Source organism: Stegostoma tigrinum, chromosome 27 (assembly GCF_030684315.1).
Source record: "Stegostoma tigrinum isolate sSteTig4 chromosome 27, sSteTig4.hap1, whole genome shotgun sequence".
Lineage (NCBI taxonomy): Eukaryota > Metazoa > Chordata > Chondrichthyes > Orectolobiformes > Stegostomatidae > Stegostoma > Stegostoma tigrinum.
In genome coordinates, this window is record NC_081380.1 from 2,509,412 (window position 1) to 2,530,457 (window position 21,046).

Below are 21,046 nucleotides of genomic sequence, written 5' to 3' on the forward strand. Positions count from 1 at the left end.
AGCATAGAGCCCTGGGTGACGGAGCTGCTCAGAATGAAACTCTCAAGAATCATCCATCTTTCTCCAGACCTACTTTGCAAAGGCACATTCCAGAAAGCAGTGTGACAATTGGTACACCTCTTCTGCTACACCACCGCCCCCACCCCCAAAACAAAAATTACTTTGACATCTGCTCAGGGAACAAAGGTGTTTTTCTTTGCAAATTTTCCATGAAGGACAGATGATACGGAATGGTTCCAACTACTAGGAGTGTTCTGCAGTGCCGAGGCCAGTTCCATCCTTAGCCATGCTGGGGACAGGTAGAAGCTCAGTACGTGGGGATACTTGGTGCATGTGTACTGAGGGTCTGTGCACAGCCTGATGCAGCCACACAAAGGTGGCCACGGGATGAAGGTGGCATTGGCTTTGTTCTTTCATCTCCTTATTCAGACCTTTGTAGGTGGTGTCCTTGTGGATACCACCCATCTTTGACCTCCAAAAGAAGTAGAAAATGGCATGGGTGACTGCAAGAGCACAAGTTCTGGGAATGGGTCAGTCCTGCACCACTGAGTGAGTACCTTGTACTAGCTTTTTTTAAAACCTGCAATGGAGAGGGAGTGATGATCCCAAAAGCTCAGTTTCTGCCTCACCTTGGCAATAGGTTCTCCCAGGTTTTTTTGCATGTCCGGACCCCCTCAACCATATTCCAGCCCCTTTAGGTATTCTGCCCTGACTGAGAGGGGATACAGGATCAGTCAGCACGGTTCCTAAAGAATATGGCTTCACTGTTGCCTTGATTTACCTTGGCTCCTGACGCTCATGACAGCGGATCCAAGCAGAAATCCAGCGAAGATGTCCCTTTACAGGGAGACTCTGACCTGCAGGCCACCACTATCTGGAATAGTCACCCCCCCCTCGGGCTGGACCTTCCTGAAGCTCTCAAAAGGGTTCTTTACAATGTGCAGTTAAAGATGGAAAGTGTGACATTCTGCCTGACTCCGGATCTAATTGGGAAGCTTTCTGATTCCCACCCTTTTTGAGTCTGTTGGTGTACAGCAGTCAGATCCGATTACAGATTCCCTCCCCAAAGCCCATTCTGGAGAAGCACATCCCACATGTAGGTGTGTGCTACCCTGCCAAAGGCCGCCTTCTGATCTAGGCTGATGAGGGTGGCATCCACGCTCAACCACCAGCTCCCCCCCCCCCCCCCCCCCCCCACCCCTCACAATGTAAGGGCCGTATCCCCAAGGACTGAGAGACTGTCAGGGGTGAGCCATCAATCCCAATGAAGACCTGACCCGGTTGGAGATAGCCTTAGACAGGATTTTGTAATCTGCATTCAGCAGCGAGATTGGTTGCCAATTTCTAATTTCCTCCCTTTCGCTTGTGGATGGGACTATAAGGCATAGGAGCAAAATTAGGCCTTTTGGCCAATTGAGTCTGCTCCGCCATTCAATCATGGCTGATAATTGGGTTGAAGACATTGTGCCATGTCAGGGAGGGGAAAGGTGACCTGACACTTTACTCCAGGTCATGGTCCCTCATGGAATTGCCTATGGTACCTACCAGAGCATATTGTCATTCACCTCAAGCAGGTCCTGGCCAAACAAATTCTTCAGAGCTCAATACAACTCACTCTGTAAGCTGTTGCCTCCCGGAGTTTTATTTTCTGAGGACTTGGGCAGCCTTGATCAGCTCCTCCCGAGGTAACGGCTGGTTCAGCCTTTCCCGTGTTCTGTTGTCTAAGATCTCTGTAATAGAGGATAGGAACAATGGGAGGCTGCTCTGTCTGTAGGCTTTGTGTCATACGGCCTGGCATAAAAGGATTTGCTGATCCTCAGGAAGATAGGCTGAGATAACATTACCGAGCTAACTTCTTCCCTCAGGCTGCTGGTCAGTTGTGGAGTAGATTATAAGAGCAGGAAGGTAATGTTGGAGCTGTGCATGACTCTGGTTGGGTAGCAGCTAGAGTACTGTGTGCGGTTCTGGTCATCGTACCATAGGAATGATGTGATTTTCCCTGAGGGAGTGCAGAGGTGATTCACCAGGATGTTGCCTGCGATGGAATGGTTTAGCTATGAAGAGAGGCTGGATAAGCTCGGGTTACTTTGGATGTGAGTTTGCTCGCTGAGCTGGAAGGTTAGTTTTCAGACATTTCGTCACCATTCTAGGTAACATCATCAGTGAGCCCCCGACGAAGCGCTGGTGTTATGTCCCGCTTTCTATTTATCTGGTTAGGTTTCCTTGGGTTGGTGATGTCATTTCCTGTTCTTTTTCTCAGGGGATGGGAGATTGGCTCCAAATCAATATGTGTTTGTTGATGGAGTTCCGGTTGGAATGCCATGCTTCTAGAAGCATGGCATTCCAACCGGAACTCCATCAACAAACACATATTGATTTGTAGCCAATCTCCCATCCCCTGAGAAAAAGAACAGGAAATGACATCACCAACCCAAGGAAACCTAACCAGATAAATAGAAAGCGGGACATAACACCAGCGCTTCGTCGGGGGCTCACTGATGATGTTACCTAGAATGGTGACGAAATGTCTGAAAACTAACCTTCCAGCTCAGCTAGCAAACTCACATCCAGAACCTCAACCTGAGTTACAAATCTTCTCAAAACTCGGGTTACTTTCCTGGGAGCTGAGAAGGTTGGTGGGGACCTGATAGAGCTGTATAAGATTGAGAGGCGTGGACAGACTGAATGAAAAGCAGCCATTCCTCTTGGTTGAAGAGGCGATACAATGGGACATAAATATAAGGAGGCTTAGAGGATACTTAAGGGTGGTGGGAATCTGGAATGCTGTGCCTGAGAGGGTAGTTGTGGTGGAAAACCTCACAACCTTTTTAAAAGTTGGATGAGCATTTAAATGTCGTAGCAGTTAAGGCTGTGAGTCTAGTGTGGGAAAGGTTGGTGCTGAATGACTCTACAGTGCCCTATGCACTGAAACCAACACTGAGCTTTAAAGACATGCATTTCATTCCTTTATTTAATCTATGCCAGTTTACATGTTGCTCAGGTCATAATCCCGAGATTACCATCTCGAAGTTCTGCATTTTAGTGTAGCTCCCAACTAAATATTCCTACAACATCTCCTCCTTTCTAATCCTATCCCCTGTCATTAGTGCCCAGTGTGGATGACAAAAAACAGATCCCTCCCCTCTTGCTATAAATTCCTTTCCAGTTCCAAGGAGATGTCCTTAACCCTGGCACCAGGCAGACAACAAAGCCTTCAGGACTTGGGCTCATAACTGCAGATAGTAAATCTATCTCCTAAATTATACTGTTTCCCCCTACCACTGCTACATTCCTGTTTCCTGCCCCCACTTGAATGGCTCCCTGTACAGTTCACTCATCATCCCTGCTGTCCCCACTCTTGTCTTGACAGGATGCAAGAAACTCATCACAGTTGGACAGTTTCAAGGACTGAGACTTGTCGAGAGCTGCCCCTTGTGTCCCCGTACTTTCCTCACTTGCAATCACACCTTTCCTGTTGTTAATCCTAGACCACGTTTCAATGACCTACTTTAAGGGATGTGACTGCCTCCTAGAGTAAAGTGTCCAGGTCACCTTTCCCCTCTCTGACATGGCACAATGTCTTCAGCCCAATATCACCACTGATCTAATTTGCTACAAGAGTATTCAATTACAGGAAAGATGACATTTCCTTGGGAAATCAACGGATAAATCATCAACAAATTGGCAAGTTGACACTGAAACAGTGTCAGGAAGCCTTTCAGGTGTGGGTTGAAGCTCCTTTAGGAAAGAACAAGACCTGTTAAAAACTTTTAGACCATTCTAGCTGTGATAATGCTTGCTTTGAATCTATCGATGATAGGAGGCATTCTATGCTCCAGCTTCTCCAGGGTGGCAGTAACTATTTTGGCTCACAAAGAGCTGCTACATTGTTACGTATAGCGATGCACAGTATTGGTATTCTTCAGAACTGTTCACAGAAGCTGTGTTGACTGCAGAATTCGCAAGTTCCTCAATGCTGCATGAATGCTAAGATTGGGCCGTTGTGAAAATCCTGCTGAATAAACAGTGCCTCCTTTGTTCACCTTTTTTTTGGCATGATTTAAAAACCTACAGAGAATGAATCCTCTGTAACAATCTTATACATTCCCATTAAGTGCTGTTAATTGCTACCACCATTTTATTTACCAGTTCAATAACAGATTAATAGCGGCATTTCATTTTATTTACACAGAAGTTGCCTTTTTCAAAAATCCCATGACTCTTCACTTGCCCATATTTTATTTACTGTCTGGAAAATGACAATTGTCACAACTGGCAAGGGAGCTTTTAGCTTCAATAGCCGTGGGGCTGTGCAGAGACTTGGAGCCTTATCTTGCATAATACCAATGACAATTTTTTGTACAAAAGATCCTTTATTTTTAACTCCCTTCTCATACTGTTTTGCGTATATGTTGTTTCTGCATCTCATTTGAAATTGTACCATTTAATTTATTGTTAGAACCCACACTTTTATTTTTATTTTATCCTTTTATCAATTTTTGTTGGGAGCTAAAGATGACTTTTGGACTGTGGGTTACAGCTTGCGTTAAAAGAAAAACAGATCAACAAGCTTTTTTTTTGTTTGTTTGGAAAGGCCTAGAAGTTAATTGAAGGCTCTTCCTCAGTAAAATGGTTTGTGGAAATTTAATCTAAACAGATAGCTGAAGTTGGCTTTTAAATAGGAGACATGATGACACAGTGGTTAGCGCTGCTGCCTCACAGTGCCAGGGACCTGGGTTCAGTTCCACCTTGGACAACTGGCGTTTGCATATTTCTCTCTGTGAGGGTTTCCTCTGGGTGTTTCCGTTTCCTCCTATAGTCCAAAGATGTTGAATCTGAAGGTTAGATGGATTGACCATTGTGTCAAGGGACGTGCAGGCTAGGTCGATTAGCCATGGGAAAGGCAGGGTTACAGGGATAAGGGTGGGGATGTGTGTGTATGGGTGGGATGCTGTTCAGAGGGTTGGTGTGGGCACGAAGGGGCAAATGGCCTGGTTCCACACTGTAGGGATTCTATGATAAAGACGGGATATACTTGCTGTGGAGGGAATGCAGCAGAGATTCGCTAGATTAGCAGGATTGTCTATGAGGAGAGATTGGTTTGACTCAGTCTATATTCACTAGAATTTAGAAGAATGAAAGAGGATCTGCTGGAAATGTGTAAAATTCTAATGGAACCAAACGGACTAGGCTCAGGAAGGAAGTTTTCCTGAATTGAGGAGTCTGGAACTGTGGTAGACAGACTTGGGATACAGGGTAGGCCACTGAGGACTGAGAATCAGAAAAATGGCTTCACTCAGAGGCTAGTGAATTTATGAAATTCCCCACCACTGAAGGCTGTTGGGGGGGTGGTGGGATTTGCCAAGTCACTGGATCTATTCAGGTTTCCCTGATTTTTGAAAGCATGGGAGTGAGGAGGTGTTAAGGGGTGATTTTACAGAGATTTTATAAAAAAAAAAGGGATATAGGTAAGGTGAACGGCAAGTGTCTTTTCCCGAGGATGAGGGATTTCAAGACTAGGAAGCATATTTTTAAGGTGAGAAACGGAAGATTTTTAGAAAAGACAAACACCAACCACTCTGTAAAATGAACTTCTGTAGGAAATGGTGGATGCAGGCACAGTTATAATGCTTAAAAGACATGTGGATGAGTTCATGAATAAGGAGTGTTTGGAAGACCAAGCGCAGGCAGGTGGGAATAGTTTAGTTTGGGATTATGTTCAGCATGGACTGGTTGGACCAAAGAGACGGTTTCTCTGCTGTATGACTCTGATTCCATAACATCAACTACACAAGCCTGATCAACACACTCCGTTAGTTTACCAAAGTGAAATTGGCTAAAGGGATATTAGGAATTGCAGATGCTGGAGAATCTGAGATAACGAGGTGTAGAGCTGGATGAACACAGCAGGCCAAGCAGCATCAGAGGAACAGGAAGGCTGACGTTTCAGGCCTAGATCCTTCTTCAGATTTGTGCTCATCCAGCTCTACACCTTGTTATCTCAGAAATTGGCTAAACATGGTTCGTCTTTAATAAATCTGTGCAAGTTGTCATGCAGTAAACTGAACAACAATTGATTTTTTTTCTTGGATCATTGACTCTGAAAGTTTCCCCAATATTGACAAATCAGCAAAGTGACTTTTACTTGCTCGGTATACCCCTCTGCATGTTTGCAATCCTCCAGTGATCTGACACCACCCCATATCAATTGTGGAGGCAGAACTTCCTTCCGTTACCTAAAATGTATCTCAACTGGATTTTAGAATGATTCTACTTTGATTGCTACCAAACCTTTAAGTAGCTCCTCTTTTGCCTGTTTCCTTTTTAAATTGTATTGAATTTCTCTACAATTTTTTTTATTTATACTTTGGCAGCATCCTTTGCTTTAATGAAGATTGATGCAAGGTATTCATTTAATGCATCAGCTGTGGCCTCTGTCTCTATATGTTGATCTCCTTTTTGGTGTCTGCCCTCATCAGCCTGGCCCTTCCTTATAACACATTGGTAATACAGAATCCCTCTAGGCTGAATGGCATGCTTTCACATTATTGAGTCCACATCGACCCTCAACACTGACCTAGGGTGGAGGAGCTCATATTTTTGGGGTGAGAGGAGAAAGATTTATAAAGAACAGAAGGAGAACCTTTTTACACAGAGAGTGGTTCATGTGTGGGATGAACTGTGAGAGAAAGAGGTGGATGTAGATACAGTTACAACATTTAAAAGACATTTGGATAAGTTCATGAGTAGGAAATGTTTGGAGGGATAGAGGCCAAACGCAATCAGGTGGGACTAGTTCAGTTCATGCACATGGTTGGCACGGACTGGTTGGACCAAAGCGTTTGTATTGCACGCATTATAACTCTATGACTACCTTGATGTCGTCATCACCTATACAGCAGGCTACTTTAGTCACCTAAAAGAAAAGCCAAGACATTGGAAATTTTAAAGGAAAATAGAAAATATTGGAGAAAGCTAAGCCACTCTGGTAGCCTCTGAGAAGGGAGAAGCAGAGCTTATGTTTCAGGTTAACGCTCTTTCATCAGAAGGGATTGAACTAGTTCTAATGAAAGATCTTTGATCTTGAATGTTAACTCTGTTTCCTGCTTCACAGAAGCTGCCAGACCTGCTGAGCATTTGCAGTGGATTATATTTCTTTCCCCTTTTTTTTCCTGTAGGTTGTCATTTTGATATATCTCCATCTCTAAATGCAGATTATTTTTAAACATATTAAGAAGTGATTCTCGAATTGATCATGCAACGTCACCACTTCCACAGGTCCAGTCTGCAAACCATTCATTAATCACAGCCCTCCGTTTACTCTTCATTAACCAGCTCCTCTTCGAATGCTGTCACATTCCCTTTACTACCATGTTGTTGTTATTATCTGATTAGATTAATTAAATCTGTGCAGAAAAATCCCATCAGTTTGCCAGCAGTCCATCCACTACAAGAACACATGGTGAGACTGGATGTTTTGCAATAGCAATTTTCATGGCACCCCAGCTGCTAGTTCCAGAACATGATCACAGGTTTGGCAATGCTTGGTGTACAAACATTGCATCTCTATTGCACTATCATGGAATTGAGCAACACTGAAAAATCAAACAAACATAATTTCAAATAAAACACATGCGTATAGTTACAATGTTTACTTTTATGCTCACTCTAAATTGGTTATAAATAAGTTTTGAGAGGACTGTGCAGTATTTGATGATGTCAAAACGAAAGTTGAAGGTTTTCCAAGAGTAAAGCCTCTTGGTGGCAATATGCGCATTGGGCCCTGTTCTGTCTCCTACGGAGCGTTTGCAAATTCTTCATGCACAAAACGAGTGACGGTGAATCGAAACCCATTCCATCTCACTCAATTTGCTTTTCCATCAATAATAAATAAACTGCCTGCTACAGGTATCCTACCGCCAGAACTGCTGTCTGACCATCGATAAATGGAGAGAGTCAGCCAACGCTCGTCTCTGATGTGACAAAGAAATGGTGAAGATTCCAGGGCTGACATTTGTGACCATAAGGATATAAGAAATTGAAAAAGAATGAGGCCATTTGTTGTCTTGAGCCTGCACAGCTATTCAGAGGTCGATCTGATTGTGTCCACGACTCCTGGTCCGCCTGCTATGATCTGAGTTTCCCCTGTTTGATTAAAAGTCTGTCAGTCTCAATTCTGGCTGGGCAACAGAGAAAATGATGAAAGGGACAAAGTAGGAAAAAATAAAACTGAATTGATGTAAAATTCTGAAATGGTCATCTAAACAGGGATATGGTGTGTGTATGGAATAAGCTGCTAGAGGAATCGTAGAGGTGAGTACAGTTATAACAGTTCAACAGGTACATGAATAGGATGGATCAAATCTATGCAATTGGGACTACTTCACTTTGGAAAACCTGGTCGGTCTGGAGGAGTTGGGCTGTAGGGTCTGTTTCCATGCTGTTTGATTCTGTGACTCTATGAATGGTGGATACCTCCATTAAGGCAGTCTGGCTTGTGCTTTCCAATCACATTTCAAGGACCAGTTTGAGAAGGATTACTCGGCCAGTGTCTGAACTCTGCTCGATGTTTGGATGTGATCAGTGACACATAATAACCTGATACTTTCTTTAACAGAGTACGAAGCCCAGAGTCAGCATCCCACTGTCTGCAATCGTCAAGGTCAGGACCACAATGCCACTAGAAATGCCTGATAAGGACAACACGTTTGTGCTAAAGGTATATGTGGGATGTGTGTGACAGTGATTGCGTGACTATCTACTAGTTACTGATAGCCTTATACTAGATTTATACCACAAGCAACAATGCACACCTTATTGATCGTTTTCTTATTTGAGTAGGTTGATCCTTTTTGGCATTGCTCAGAGGCTTTTCTTTCAATATATATTTGAATTATTGTAATTTGTAAGATTTAAATATTTTCTGCCTGTTCCTACATTAGTTATATTCTATAGCATGATGAACCAAGAATTCTGATTGCAAACTGGAATCTTTTTGGGGTGTGGGGGTATGCAGATATCAGATATCAATGACATATCTTATAGGAAACTAGGACCTCTTGCTATCTTTCCATTCAATGTATCTACATCCCTCATAATTTCCCCTTCAGTCTTCTCTGTTCCAAAGAAAATAACTCTAGACTACTTAATTTTTCCATAGAACCAGAATTCTCCAGTATAGACTACATCCTCATAAATCTCTTCTAGACCATCTCTGGTGTGATGATATTTTTCCTATTTGTGCAGGAACCAGGATTGCACACAGAATTCCAGCTGTGAAATAATGAGAACTTTGTACAACTCAAGTGTAACTTCTCAGCTTTTGTATTTTTTGCCTGACTAATTAATAAATACAGGTTTCTTGTTGACACCTCATTAACGCTTTATCTACTTGCACCAATCTTCAGGGTTATGTGAATGTGTGTTCCAAGTTCCTTCTGTTTCTCCATACTTCTCAGTGTCTTCCCGTTTATAGTGTGTTTCCTTAGCTTGTTAGCCCCAAATGCATTATTTCTCACTTTTGAGTGATTTTTCTATTTGCACTGTTTGTCTACCTTGCTACCCCATTGATGTCTTCCTGCAGTCCACTGCTTTCTTCTTCTTTATCAATCAAGTAGCCAAATGGCTTATAATCTGCAAACCTCTCAATCATGTCTCCTATATTCAAGTCTAACTCATTTGATAGATATGATGAACAAGAAGGGTCTCCATGCTTAGTCCTGCTGAACTCCACTGAAACAACCTGATGGGCATGAAAACACCCTTTCCCTGTTACTCTTCGCTTCGTGCCTCTGAGTCAATCTTGGACAAACTCCGGAGCAAACCATGCTCCAACCAACCCTAACCCCCTCCTAAAAATATTTTTAATTAAGTCAAGAATAAAGAGCTAATGTTTGATTAGAAGTGAAGACTGACATCTGTAGATCTTAAATAAGAACCGAAAGTACTGTGGATGCTGTGAATCAGGAACAAAAACGGAAGCTGCTGAAAAAGCTCAGCAGGTCTTGCAGCGTCTGTGAAGAAAAAAATCGGAGTTAACGTTTCAGGTCCCAAAACATTAACTCTGATTTCTTTTCTTCACAGATACTGCCAGACCTGCTGGGCATTTCCAGCAGCCTCTATTTTTGGATCTGTAGATGTTAGTCCGATTGGCCCACTGTCCTTGAAGACTATACTTACTCTTGCCTTTTCTTGACTGATACTATGGAGACTGATTAGTAACTGACACATATTTGATATGTTGTGATACCTTAGTAACTTCTTTGAAGGCTCCTAGAGCAAGCTGTGTGCCCACCATCTAATTTCAAAATGAAATGATTTTCCAAAACCTTAAAAGTTATCTTCAAGATTGAGAGGAAAAACTCAAGGCAGACATTCAGATGGCTTTCAAGAGTATTTGAGAATAGTGTGCCATGGATCAGAGGGGAAGTAGCTTTAATGTTCATTTTTTACTGCTCTCGTCTTTAATTGATAACAGGTGATTTTAAATTTGTTTCCCCCTTTTTAAAAATGGAGTGCGTTTTCCCCCAAAACCTGTCTGTGATGTCCTAACTTTCCAAAATAAAAGTGACCCACAGCACATTCTCCAGGGCTAAAACAATTTATGGTTTATTATCGCAATTAAAATTCATGGAAATGTTCACAACACACATTTACATACATGCAACCAAGGAAGGAAGAAAGACAAAGAAGTTATAAATTATTTAAACTTAAAGAAATAGGCATTAGTTGACATGAAATAGAGATGCCAGTAGTTCAGTCAACCGTGGAGATGCTGTCAGTTGACTGTGCACAAACATTCCTTTCGTAGGGGCTGTGATGTAATTTAGTTGCAAGTAACAGTATAAACTAGGAATCAGTGTAGTTTGCAGATGAGATACGTGCTCTTTCTAGAAATCTATTTTTGAGAGAGTTAAAGATCAGAGACACGAGGTTGGCAAGTCTGGAGGTGCACTTGATGTGTCCTCTTCTGGTGTTATAAGCATACCTTTGAAAGAAGATTAAACTGAATGCCTGGCAGGCTCAGTTATGTGACTGGGGTTTTGGACTGAATCACTTCAGTTAATGGGATTGTTTTAATCATCCTTCAAATTATTTCTAGCGAGGATAGAAATGGAAGTATAGGTCAGATGAAAGTGTGGCTGAGGAGCTGGTTTAGGGGGCATGGTTTTCAGTTCTTGGATCATTGGGATCTCTGCTGGGGTAGAGGTGACAGGTTGCACTTGAACCAGACCGGATCCAGTATCCATGTGGGGAGATTGGCTACTGTTACCCAGGAAGTGTTAAGCTAGTTTGAGTGTGAGGGACAGGCGTGACAGAAGTACAAGTGAGGAGGGGGAGTTGCCCTTTTGATATGGGAGGACATAACAACAGTGCTTAGAGAGGATAATCTTAAGGAGGGGTCATCAAATGAGACCATAGGATTACATCTTAGAAACTCTGGGACTGTATTATACACTCCCAAATAGCCAGCAGGTACTAGAAGAGCAGATGCGCAGGGAGATTGCAGATACCTGTAGGAATAAAGATTTGTCAGACATGACTTCCCGTGCACAAATCCATGCTGACTATCCCCAATCAGACCTTGACTATCCAAATGTTGATTGATCCTGTCCAGTAGCTTGCCTACCATTGATGTCAGGCTCACTGGTCTGTAGGTCCCTGGCTTGTCTTTGCCACCTTTCTTAAACAATGGAACATTAGCCACCCTCCAAGTCTTCCAGAACTTCACCAGTGGCTAAAGATGATATTCCTGTAGGAATAATAGAATAGTATTGGTTGGAGATTTTAATTTCCCCTGTATTGACTGGGCCACCCAGAGTGTAAAAGGCCCAGAGGGGTAGAATTTGTCGAATGTGTCCAAGAAAGTTTCCTAAATCGATCTGAAGGGAGGGTGCAACACTGGACCTCCTGTTAGGAACCCAAGTCGGACAAGTGACTGAAGTGTCAGTCGGAGAGCACTTTAAATCCAGTGACCGTAACACACTCAGTTATGGAAAAAGATAGGACAGGTCCACAGGTTAAGGTGCTGAACTGGAGCAGGGCCAGTTTTGGGCCCACTAGGCAGGATCTAGCAGAGGTTGATTGGGTGAGTCAGTTTGAAGGAAAAGGAATGATTGGCAAAGGGGAGACTTTTAAAAGTGTGATATTGAGTCCAGGAACAGTATGCCCCTGTTAAGGTGAAGGAAAAAGCTGGCAGGTTTAGGGGCCCCTGGCCAATGAGGGATATTGAGGCTCTAGTCAGGAAAAAGAAGAAGGCATACTTTGGGTTTAAGCTGTCGGGCTCAAGTGAATCCCTAGATTACTATAAAAAGTGTCGGAGCACACAAGGGAAATCAAAGGAACAAAAAGAGGGTATGAGATGGTTCTAGCAGATAAGGTTAAAGATAATCCCAAGAGGTTCTAGAGCTATATTAAAACAGTGGTTAAGGACAGAATAGGTCCCCTTAAAAATTAACATGGATGTCTGTGTGGAGCCACAGGAGATGGGGGCGGGGGGGAGATCTTTAACAAGTATTTCTCCTCAGTGTTTATTGAGGAGAGAGTCATGAATACTAAGGAAATAAAGTAGACAGGTGGGGATATTTCAGATGACATACACATTACCAGAGAGGAGGTGTTTGTAGCCTTAGATAGCATTAAGCTGCATAAATCCCCTGGGCCTGATCAAGTCCATCCTCAGATGTTGTGGGAGGCTAGGGAAGAAATTACAGAGGTCCTTGCAGAAATTTTAGCTTCATCTTTAGCCTCTGGTGAAGTTTCAGAAGACTGGAGGGTGGTTAATGTTCCATTGTTTAAGAAAGGTAGCAAAGACAAGCCAGGGACCTACAGACCAGTGAGCCTGACGTCAATGGTAGGCAAGCTACTGGACAGGATCACTCAACATTTGGATAGTCCAGGTCTGATTGGGGATAGTCAGCATGGATTTGTGCATGGGAAGTCATTTCTGACAAATCTTTTTAGTTTTCTGAAGAGGTAGCCAAGAGGATAGATGAGGGTAGGGCAGTGGGTGTTATCAATATGGACTTTAATAAGGCTTTTGACAAGGTCTGACATGGCAGGCTAGTCATGACGGTTAGGTCACATGGGAGCCAGGGAGAGTTTGCTAATTGGATTTAAAATTGGCTTGATGGTAGGAAGCGGAGGGTGATGGTTGAACACGGTATGAAGCTGGATGAACACAGCAGGCCAAGCAGCATCAGAGGAGTAGGAAAGTTTGACGTTTTGGGTCAAGACCCTTCTTCAGAAATGGGGTAAGGGGAAGGGAATTCTGAAATAAACAGGGAGACAGGGGAGGCGGATAGAAGATGGATAAAGGAGAAGATAGGGTGAGAGGAGACAGACAGGTCAAAGAGGCAAGGTTAGAGCTAGTGAAGGTGAACGTAGGTGGGGAGTTATGAAGGGGATAGGTCAGTCCAGGGAGGATGGACAGGTCAAGGAGGCGGGATGAGGTTAGTGGGTAGGAGATGGGGGTGGGGACTAGCTAGGCTGGTTTTGGGATGTGGTCGGGGAGGAGTGATTTTGAAGCTTGTGAAGTCCATATTGATACCATTGGGCTGCAGGGTTCCCAAGTGAAATATGAGATGCAGGTTCCCGCATCTTTTGGATGGCGTCATTGTGGCAGTACAGGAGGCCCAGGATGGACATGTCATCCGGAGAGTGGGGTGGGGAGGGGGGTAGTTGAAATGATTTGCAACTGGGAGGTGCAGTTGTTTGTTGCAAACTGAGTCTAGGTGTTCCACAAAGCAGTCCCCAAGCCTCCGCTTGGTTTCCCCAATGTAGAGGAGGCCACAACAGGAACATCAGATACAGTATATCAAATTAACATCTGTTTGATGTGGAAAGTCTTCTTAGGGCCTGGGATCGGGGTGAGGGGGCAGGGAAAGGGGCATGTGCTGCACATGCTTCAGTTGCAGGGAAAAGTGCTCGGGGTTGTGGGGCTGGAGGGGAGTGTGGAGTGGACAAGGGAGCCACGGAGAGAGTGGTCCCTCTGGAAAGCACATAAAGGGTGGGGGTTGAAGGTTGTTTCTTGAACTGGAGGTCTGTGACTAGTGATGTGTCAGAGGGGTCAGTGATAGCATCTTTGTTATTTATTATTTTCATAAATGATCTAGATGTGAATATATAAGGCATAATTGGTAAGATTGCAGATGATACAAAATTGGGAGGTATTGTTGATAGCAAAGAAGGTTATCAAAAATTGCAGAGGGATCTTGATCAGGTGGGGAAGTGGGCTGCGGTTTGGCAAATGCATTTCAATATAGATAACTGTGAGGTGTTGCACTTTGGAAAGTCAATCCTTATACAGCCAAACTTATACAGTAAATAGTAAGGTTCTGAGGAGTGTTGTGGAACAGAGGGACATAGGAGTACAAGTACATAGTTTGTTGAAAGCGGCGTCACAGGTAGGGTGATGAAGGAGGCATTTAGGACGCCGGCCTTCAACAGTCATGGCACTGAGTATAGGAAGTGGGATGTTTTGTTACAGTTATATAAGTTGTTGGTGAGGCTGCACTTGGAGTATCGTATACAGAATTGGGCACCCTGTTATAGGAAAGACACAGTTAAACTGGAAAGTGTGCAAAAAAGATTTGAGGATGTTGCCAGAACTAATAGGCCTGAGTTATAGGGAGAGGTTGGCCAGGACAGGACTTTATTTCTTGGAACTTAGGAGAATGAGGGGTGACCTTACAGGGGTATATAAAATCATGAGGGTCATAGCTAGGATGAATGCATTTAAACTTTTTCCCAGGGATGGGGAACTAAAAACTCGAGGGCATAGGTTTGAGGTGAGAGGGGATAGGTTTAAGAAGGAGCTGAGGGGACCGTCTTTACGTAGAGAGTAGTGTGTAAATGCAATGGGCTGCCAGAGAACGTGGTTGAGGAAGATACAAAAGCAACATCTAAAATACTTTTGGACAGGTACATGGATGAGAAGGGTTTAGAGGGATATGGACCAAAAGCAGGCAATTGAAACTAGCTGAGTGGACTCTATGGTCAGCATGGATCGATTTGGGCTAAAAGGCCTATTTCCATGCCATATTATTCTGATTATAAGACTATAAACAAACCCATTGTGTGGCAGAGAAGCCAACATCAAGTCAAATGTGATAATGGGAACTGCAGATGCTGGAGAATCCAAGATAATAAAATGTGAGGCTGGATGAACACAGCAGGCCCAGCAGCATCTCAGGAGCACAAAAGCTGACGTGTCAGGCCTAGACCCTTCATCAGAGAGGGGATGGGGTGAGGGTTCTGGAATAAATAGGGAGAGATTTTCTTTACGCAGAGAGTTGTGAGAGCATGGAATGCGTTGCCAGCAGCAGTTGTGGAAGCAAGGTCATTGGGGTCATTTAAGAGACTGCTGGACATGCATATGGTCACAGAAATTTGAGGGTGCATACATGAGGATCAATGGTCGGCACAACATTGTGGGCTGAAGGGCCTGTTCTGTGCTGTATTGTTCTATGTTCTATTGTTCTATGTTCTATGTTCTAGAGGGGGAGGCGGACCGAAGATGGAGAGAAAAGAAGATAGGTGGAGAGGAGAGTATAGGTGGGGAGGTAGGGAGGGGATGGGTCAGTCCAGGGAAGACGGACAGGTCAAGGAGGTGGGATGAAGTTAGTAGGTAGGAGATGGAGGTGCGGCTTGGGTGGGAGGAAGGGATGTGTGAGAGGAAGAACAGGTTAGGGAGGCAGAGACAGGTTGGACTGGTTTTGGGATGCAGTGGGTGGAGGGGAAGAGTTGGGCTGGTTGTGTGGTGCAGTGGGGGGATGGGATGAACTGGGCTGGTTTTGGGATGCGGTGGGGGAAGGGGAGATTTTGAAGTTGGTGAAGTCCACATTGATACCATTGGGCTGCAGGGTTCCCAAGCTGAATATGAGTTGCTGTTCCTGCAACCTTCGGGTGGCATCATTGTGGCACTGCAGGAGGCCCATGATGGACATGTCATCTAAAGAATGGGAGGGGGCCTCAAGGCCCTCCGCTTCTTCCTGTCCCGCAGGCCCAACCAGTCCCCCTCCACCGACACCCTCATCCGCCTAGCCGAACTCGTCCTCACCCTCAACAACTTCTCTTTCGATTCCTCCCACTTCCTACAGACTAAGGGGGTGGCCATGGGCACCCGCATGGGCCCCAGCTTTGGCTGCCTCGTTGTAGGTTACATGGAACCGTCCCTCTTCTGCACCTAAACAGGCCCCAAACCCCACATCTTCCTCCGTTACATTGATGACTGTATCGGCGCCGCCTCTTGCTCCCCAGAGGAGCTCGAACAGTTCATCCACTTCACCAACACCTTCCACCCCAACCTTCAGTTCACCTGGACCATCTCCAGCACATCCCTCACCTTCCTGGACCTCTCAGTCTCCATCTCGGGCAACCAGCTTGTAACTGATGTCCATTTCAAGCCCACCGACTCCCCCAGCTACCTAGAATATACCTCCTCCCACCCACCCTCCTGCAAAAATTCCATCCCCTATTCCCAATTCCTGCGCCTCCACCACATCTGCTCCCACGATGAGGCATTCCACTCCCGCACATCCCAGATGTCCAAGTTCTTCAAGGACCGCAACTTTCCCCCCACAGTGGTCGAGAACGCCCTTGACCGCGTCTCCCGCATTTCCCGCAACACATCCCTCACACCCCGCCCCCGCCACAACCACCCAAAGAGGATCCCCCTCATTTTCTCACACCACCCCACCAACCTCCGGATACAACGCATCATCCTCCGACACTTCCGCCATCTACAATCCGACCCCACCACCCAACACATTTTTCCATCCCCACCCTTGTTTGTTTTCCGGAGAGACCACTCTCTCCATGACTCCCTTGTTCGCTCCACACTCACCTCCAACCCCACCACAACCGGCACCTTTCCCTGCAACCGCAGGAAATGCTACACTTGCCCCCACACCTCCTCCCTCACCCCTATCCCAGGCCCCAAGATGACATTCCACATTAAACAGAGGTTCACCTGCACATCTGCCAATGTGGTATACTGCATCCACTGTACCTGGTGTGGCTTCCTCTACATTAGGGAAACCAAGCGGAGGCTTGGGGACCGCTTTGCAGAACACCTCCGCTCAGTTCGCAACAAACAACTGCACCTCCCAGTCGCAAACCATTTCCACTCCCCCCTCCCATTCTTTAGATGACATGTCCATCATGGGCCTCCTGCAGTGCCACAATTATGCCACCCGAAGGTTGCAGGAACAGCAACTCATATTCCGCTTGGGAACCCTGCAGCCCAATGGTATCAATGTGGACTTCACCAGCTTCAAAATTTCCCCTTCCCCCACCGCATCCCAAAACCAGCCCAGTTCGTCCCATCCCCCCCACTACACTACACAACCAGCCCAGCTCTTCCCCTCCACCCACTGCATCCCAAAACCAGTCCAACCTGTCTCTGCCTCCCTAACCTGTTCTTCCTCTCATCCATCCCTTCCTCCCACCCCAAGCTGCACCTCCATCTCCTACCTACTAACTTCATCCCACCTCCTTGACCTGTCCGTCTTCCCTGGACTGACCCATCCCCTCCCTACCTCCCCACCTATACTCTCCTCTCCACCTATCTTCTTTTCTCTCCATCTTCAGTCCGTCTTCCCCCTCTCTCCCTATTTATTCCAGAACCCTCACCCCACCCCCCCCTCTCCGATGGGTCTAGGCCCGAAACGTCAGCTTTTGTGCTCCTGAGATGCTGCTGGGCCTGCTGTGTTCATCCAGCCTCCCGTTTTATTATCAAGTCAAATGTCATGGGTCTTACTGGCTTTGTCGGATTTGGAATGTTTGTCTTGGGCCTTGCATGGAGGTGAGAGGTGAGGTGTAGTGGTCTGATTGTAGGTGGCGGAAGTGGCAGAGAATGATACGTGTGGAGGTTGGTGGAATGATATGTGAGGACAAAGAGATTACTGTGTTTATTTTTTGTTGGGTGGCGGGGTTGAGGGAAATACAAGAGGTGTGGTTGAGGACATTTTTGATCGATGAAGGCAGGATGTTGTTGTCCTTGAAGTAGGAGGACATCTGAGATCTCTGGGAGTGGAATGCTCCATCTTGGGAGCAGATGTGGCAGAGGTGGAGGAATTGAGAGTGAGGAATTACATTCTTGCAGGAGGCTGGGTGAAGGAGGTGTAGCCAAGGTAGCTGTGGGAGTTGGTGGGCTTGAAATAGATGTCAGTGCTGAGGTGGTTACTGGAAATGCAGTTAGAGGGGTTCAGGGTCCTCCTCTCCAGTCCTGATGAAGGGTTCCTACCCGAAACATTGGCTCTCCTGCTCCTCTGCTGCCTGACCTGCTGCGTTCTTCCAGCTCCGCACTGTAGAGACTCTAGAGGAGTCCAGAAAGTGAAGCAGAAAACTCAAGAAAGCAATGAGGGCCATGTGAAAATGCTAACAGGAAAGATTTGGTCGAATCCCAAGGTACTCTGAAAGTATATAATGGGGAAGTAAATAACCAGAGCAAGGGTGGAGCTATTAGGGAGCATGAAACAATCTGTGCTTGAAGCCAGAGGACACTGACAGAATGTTAAACGAGTACTTTCCATCTGTCTTTACTTGCATCCTGCTTCTCTAAAGTGGAGAAAATGAGAAGATGGATTGTGAAGTTCTTCAAGTGGATGTCGAGTGAGGAGGTATTGGAGGTTTTGATGGATTTAAAAGTAGACAAATCCCCAGGTCTGAACGAGTTGTGTCCTAGGTTGTATTGGGAGGTGAGGGAGGAAATGACAGGGCCCTGACCCAAATTTTTATATTCTGTGACCACCGGGGAGATGCCACAAGACTGGAGGGTAGCTGTTGTTTACAAGACCAGGAAATTGCAGAACAGTGGGCCTCACATTAGTGGAAGGGAAACAATTGGAGAAACACTGGAGGAGGAGGAGGACTGGGTGCCAGGATACCGCCTCTGTGCAGTTATGCCAGAGGTCATGTGGATGGCGGTAGGGCAGTTGATGTAATTTATTATGGATTTCAGCAAGGCTTTTGACAAAGTCCCATATGAATGAATGATCTATTGTCACGTGTACTCTACAATGAAAACAGTGAAGTACAATGGGAAGCTTTAACTGTCGTCACATTCTGCTACCATTTGAACGTTTTAAGAATAAAGGGATAAAGCTGAGAGAGTCCATCTTTGTTCCACTGCCTCCTCCAAGAGTATTGAGCCCTGAGCTGGCTGACCAACGATACCTGCAACAGACCCATCAACACTGGACTCACCAGTCTTCAGGCACCATCTCATTGTTGCTTGGCCCACCCCGCTGGTGGGCCACTCATGTCGGTTCTTGTGATGGAGCCAGGCTCACTCTGCAACTAGGAGTCCCCGGCTCTGAGCCTACCACAACTACGAGCTGCCACCACTGCCATGCACGTAATCAGGAGTACCTGCTCTGGGCATGTTTCAACCAGGAATCCCTGGTTCCACTGCCACTGTCGCCTCCACAATGCCTAGAGAAACCGATTAAAGAAGGTAAAAGCTCTTAGGATCCAGGGTAACCTGGTAAGATGGATCTAAAATTGGCTTAGTGACGGGAGATGGGAGACAGAAGGCCGTCTGCGAGACTGGGGTCTAGTATGCAATAATATACCATAGGGATCATTGCTGCATCCCTTTTTCTGCTTGTGATATTCATAAATGATATAGATGAGAATGTGTTAAGGATAAGTAAGTTTGTGAATGACATGAAGGTTGACAATGAGAAGGAAGGATTTAGGTTACATGATGATGCAGATGGATTAGTCAAATAGGCAGACCAGTGGCAGATGGAATTTAACCCTGATAAATTTGAGGATTTGCACTTTGGATGAAGCAATAAGACAAGGAATTACTCAATGAATGGCTAGACACAAGGAAGCTAAGAGGAACAGAGGGATCTTGGGATGTTTGTTCACAGATGCAAGACAAAATAATAGGGCAGTTAAGAAGGCACTTATCAGTTGTGGCATAGATTATAAGAGCAGGGTGGTAATGTTGGAGCGGTATAATACTTTGGTTAGTATGCAGTTTGGGTAACTCAGGGAGGATGTGGATCCACTGGAGGGGGTGCAGAGAATATTCACTCGAGTGTTCCCAGGGATAGAATGTTTCAGCAATGAAGAAAATCTGCATAAGCTTAGACTGTTTGTTTTACTTCAGAGCAGAGAATGTAGGGAGGAGAGTTGGTAGAGGTGTATAAGATTGAGGGGCAAAGACAGGGTGGTTAGGAAGCAGCTGTTCCTCTAAGTTGAAGGTTCTATTTAAAGGAGTTGGGAGGGGGGGGTGCGGTGTGTGCTTGTTGATTAATTGTAAGGGTTTTTTAGAGGCAGGGGAGAGGTTTGGAATGCACTGCCTGGGAGGATAGTTGTGGTGAGAAACTTTTTACAACCTTTTAAAAATTACTTGGATGAGCATTTGAAATGTGTTCATTCAAGGCTATGAACCTAGTTGGGTAAATGAGACTTGTGTAAGTAGCAGTGTAGTTTTTGCAGGACAAATACGATGAGCCAAGGGCCTCTTCTATATTGTGATTCTATGAACCTGTGTGTGGAGGCACTTTAAACAAAACAAAAAGAACTGCGGGTGCTGTAAATCAGAAAAAGATCAGGTCTGGCAGCATCTGTGGAGAGAAATCAGAGTTAACAATTCAGGCCAATTTACCTTCCCTCAGAATGTATAAACACATTGTCTGGTTCCTTGGAGTTGGCTTAACTAAACTGTTCATTCAAATGGAAGGTACGACATTTCAGAGGAATGGTGAATTTGATTTTATCCTGATAATTGCTGAGAATTTCTTGAAACAGCCAAAGTGCCCATTCCATTTTTGAAGTAGCCATTTTAAGGAGCTTGAACAAGACAAGTTTGTTTTGTTTTAAGCATCTTCAAAGAGAAGAGGAAAAAATAGGGTTAGAAATCTGGTTTTAACATCACTTGGACACCCTATGAGGCAGTTCACAACATGTGATGGAACTTTGCAGTTACTGACTTACCCTAGTGAAGGGATTAGTGCCCAGCCTGTCCATTTTATTTGGGGTGCTCTCGTCACTCGGGATGTGGGCGTTATTGGCAAGGATAACATTT

General features: G+C 45.1%; 1 protein-coding gene across 5 annotated transcripts in view; it reads left to right on the forward strand.

Moving 5' to 3' along the window:
• The window catches only part of LOC125464462 (SH2B adapter protein 2-like), a 130,753-nt gene that overhangs the window by 48,539 nt on the left and 61,168 nt on the right, over positions 1 to 21,046 (forward strand). For all 5 annotated transcript variants that reach the window (XR_009447319.1, XM_048556781.2, XM_048556782.2 and 2 more), the window contains one exon: positions 8,618 to 8,719. Coding sequence is in view for 4 of the 5 variants with exons in the window: in XM_048556781.2 (XP_048412738.1) it covers positions 8,618 to 8,719 (102 nt within the window). In the remaining variant the exon portion in view is untranslated. The remainder of the gene's footprint in view (positions 1 to 8,617; positions 8,720 to 21,046) is intronic.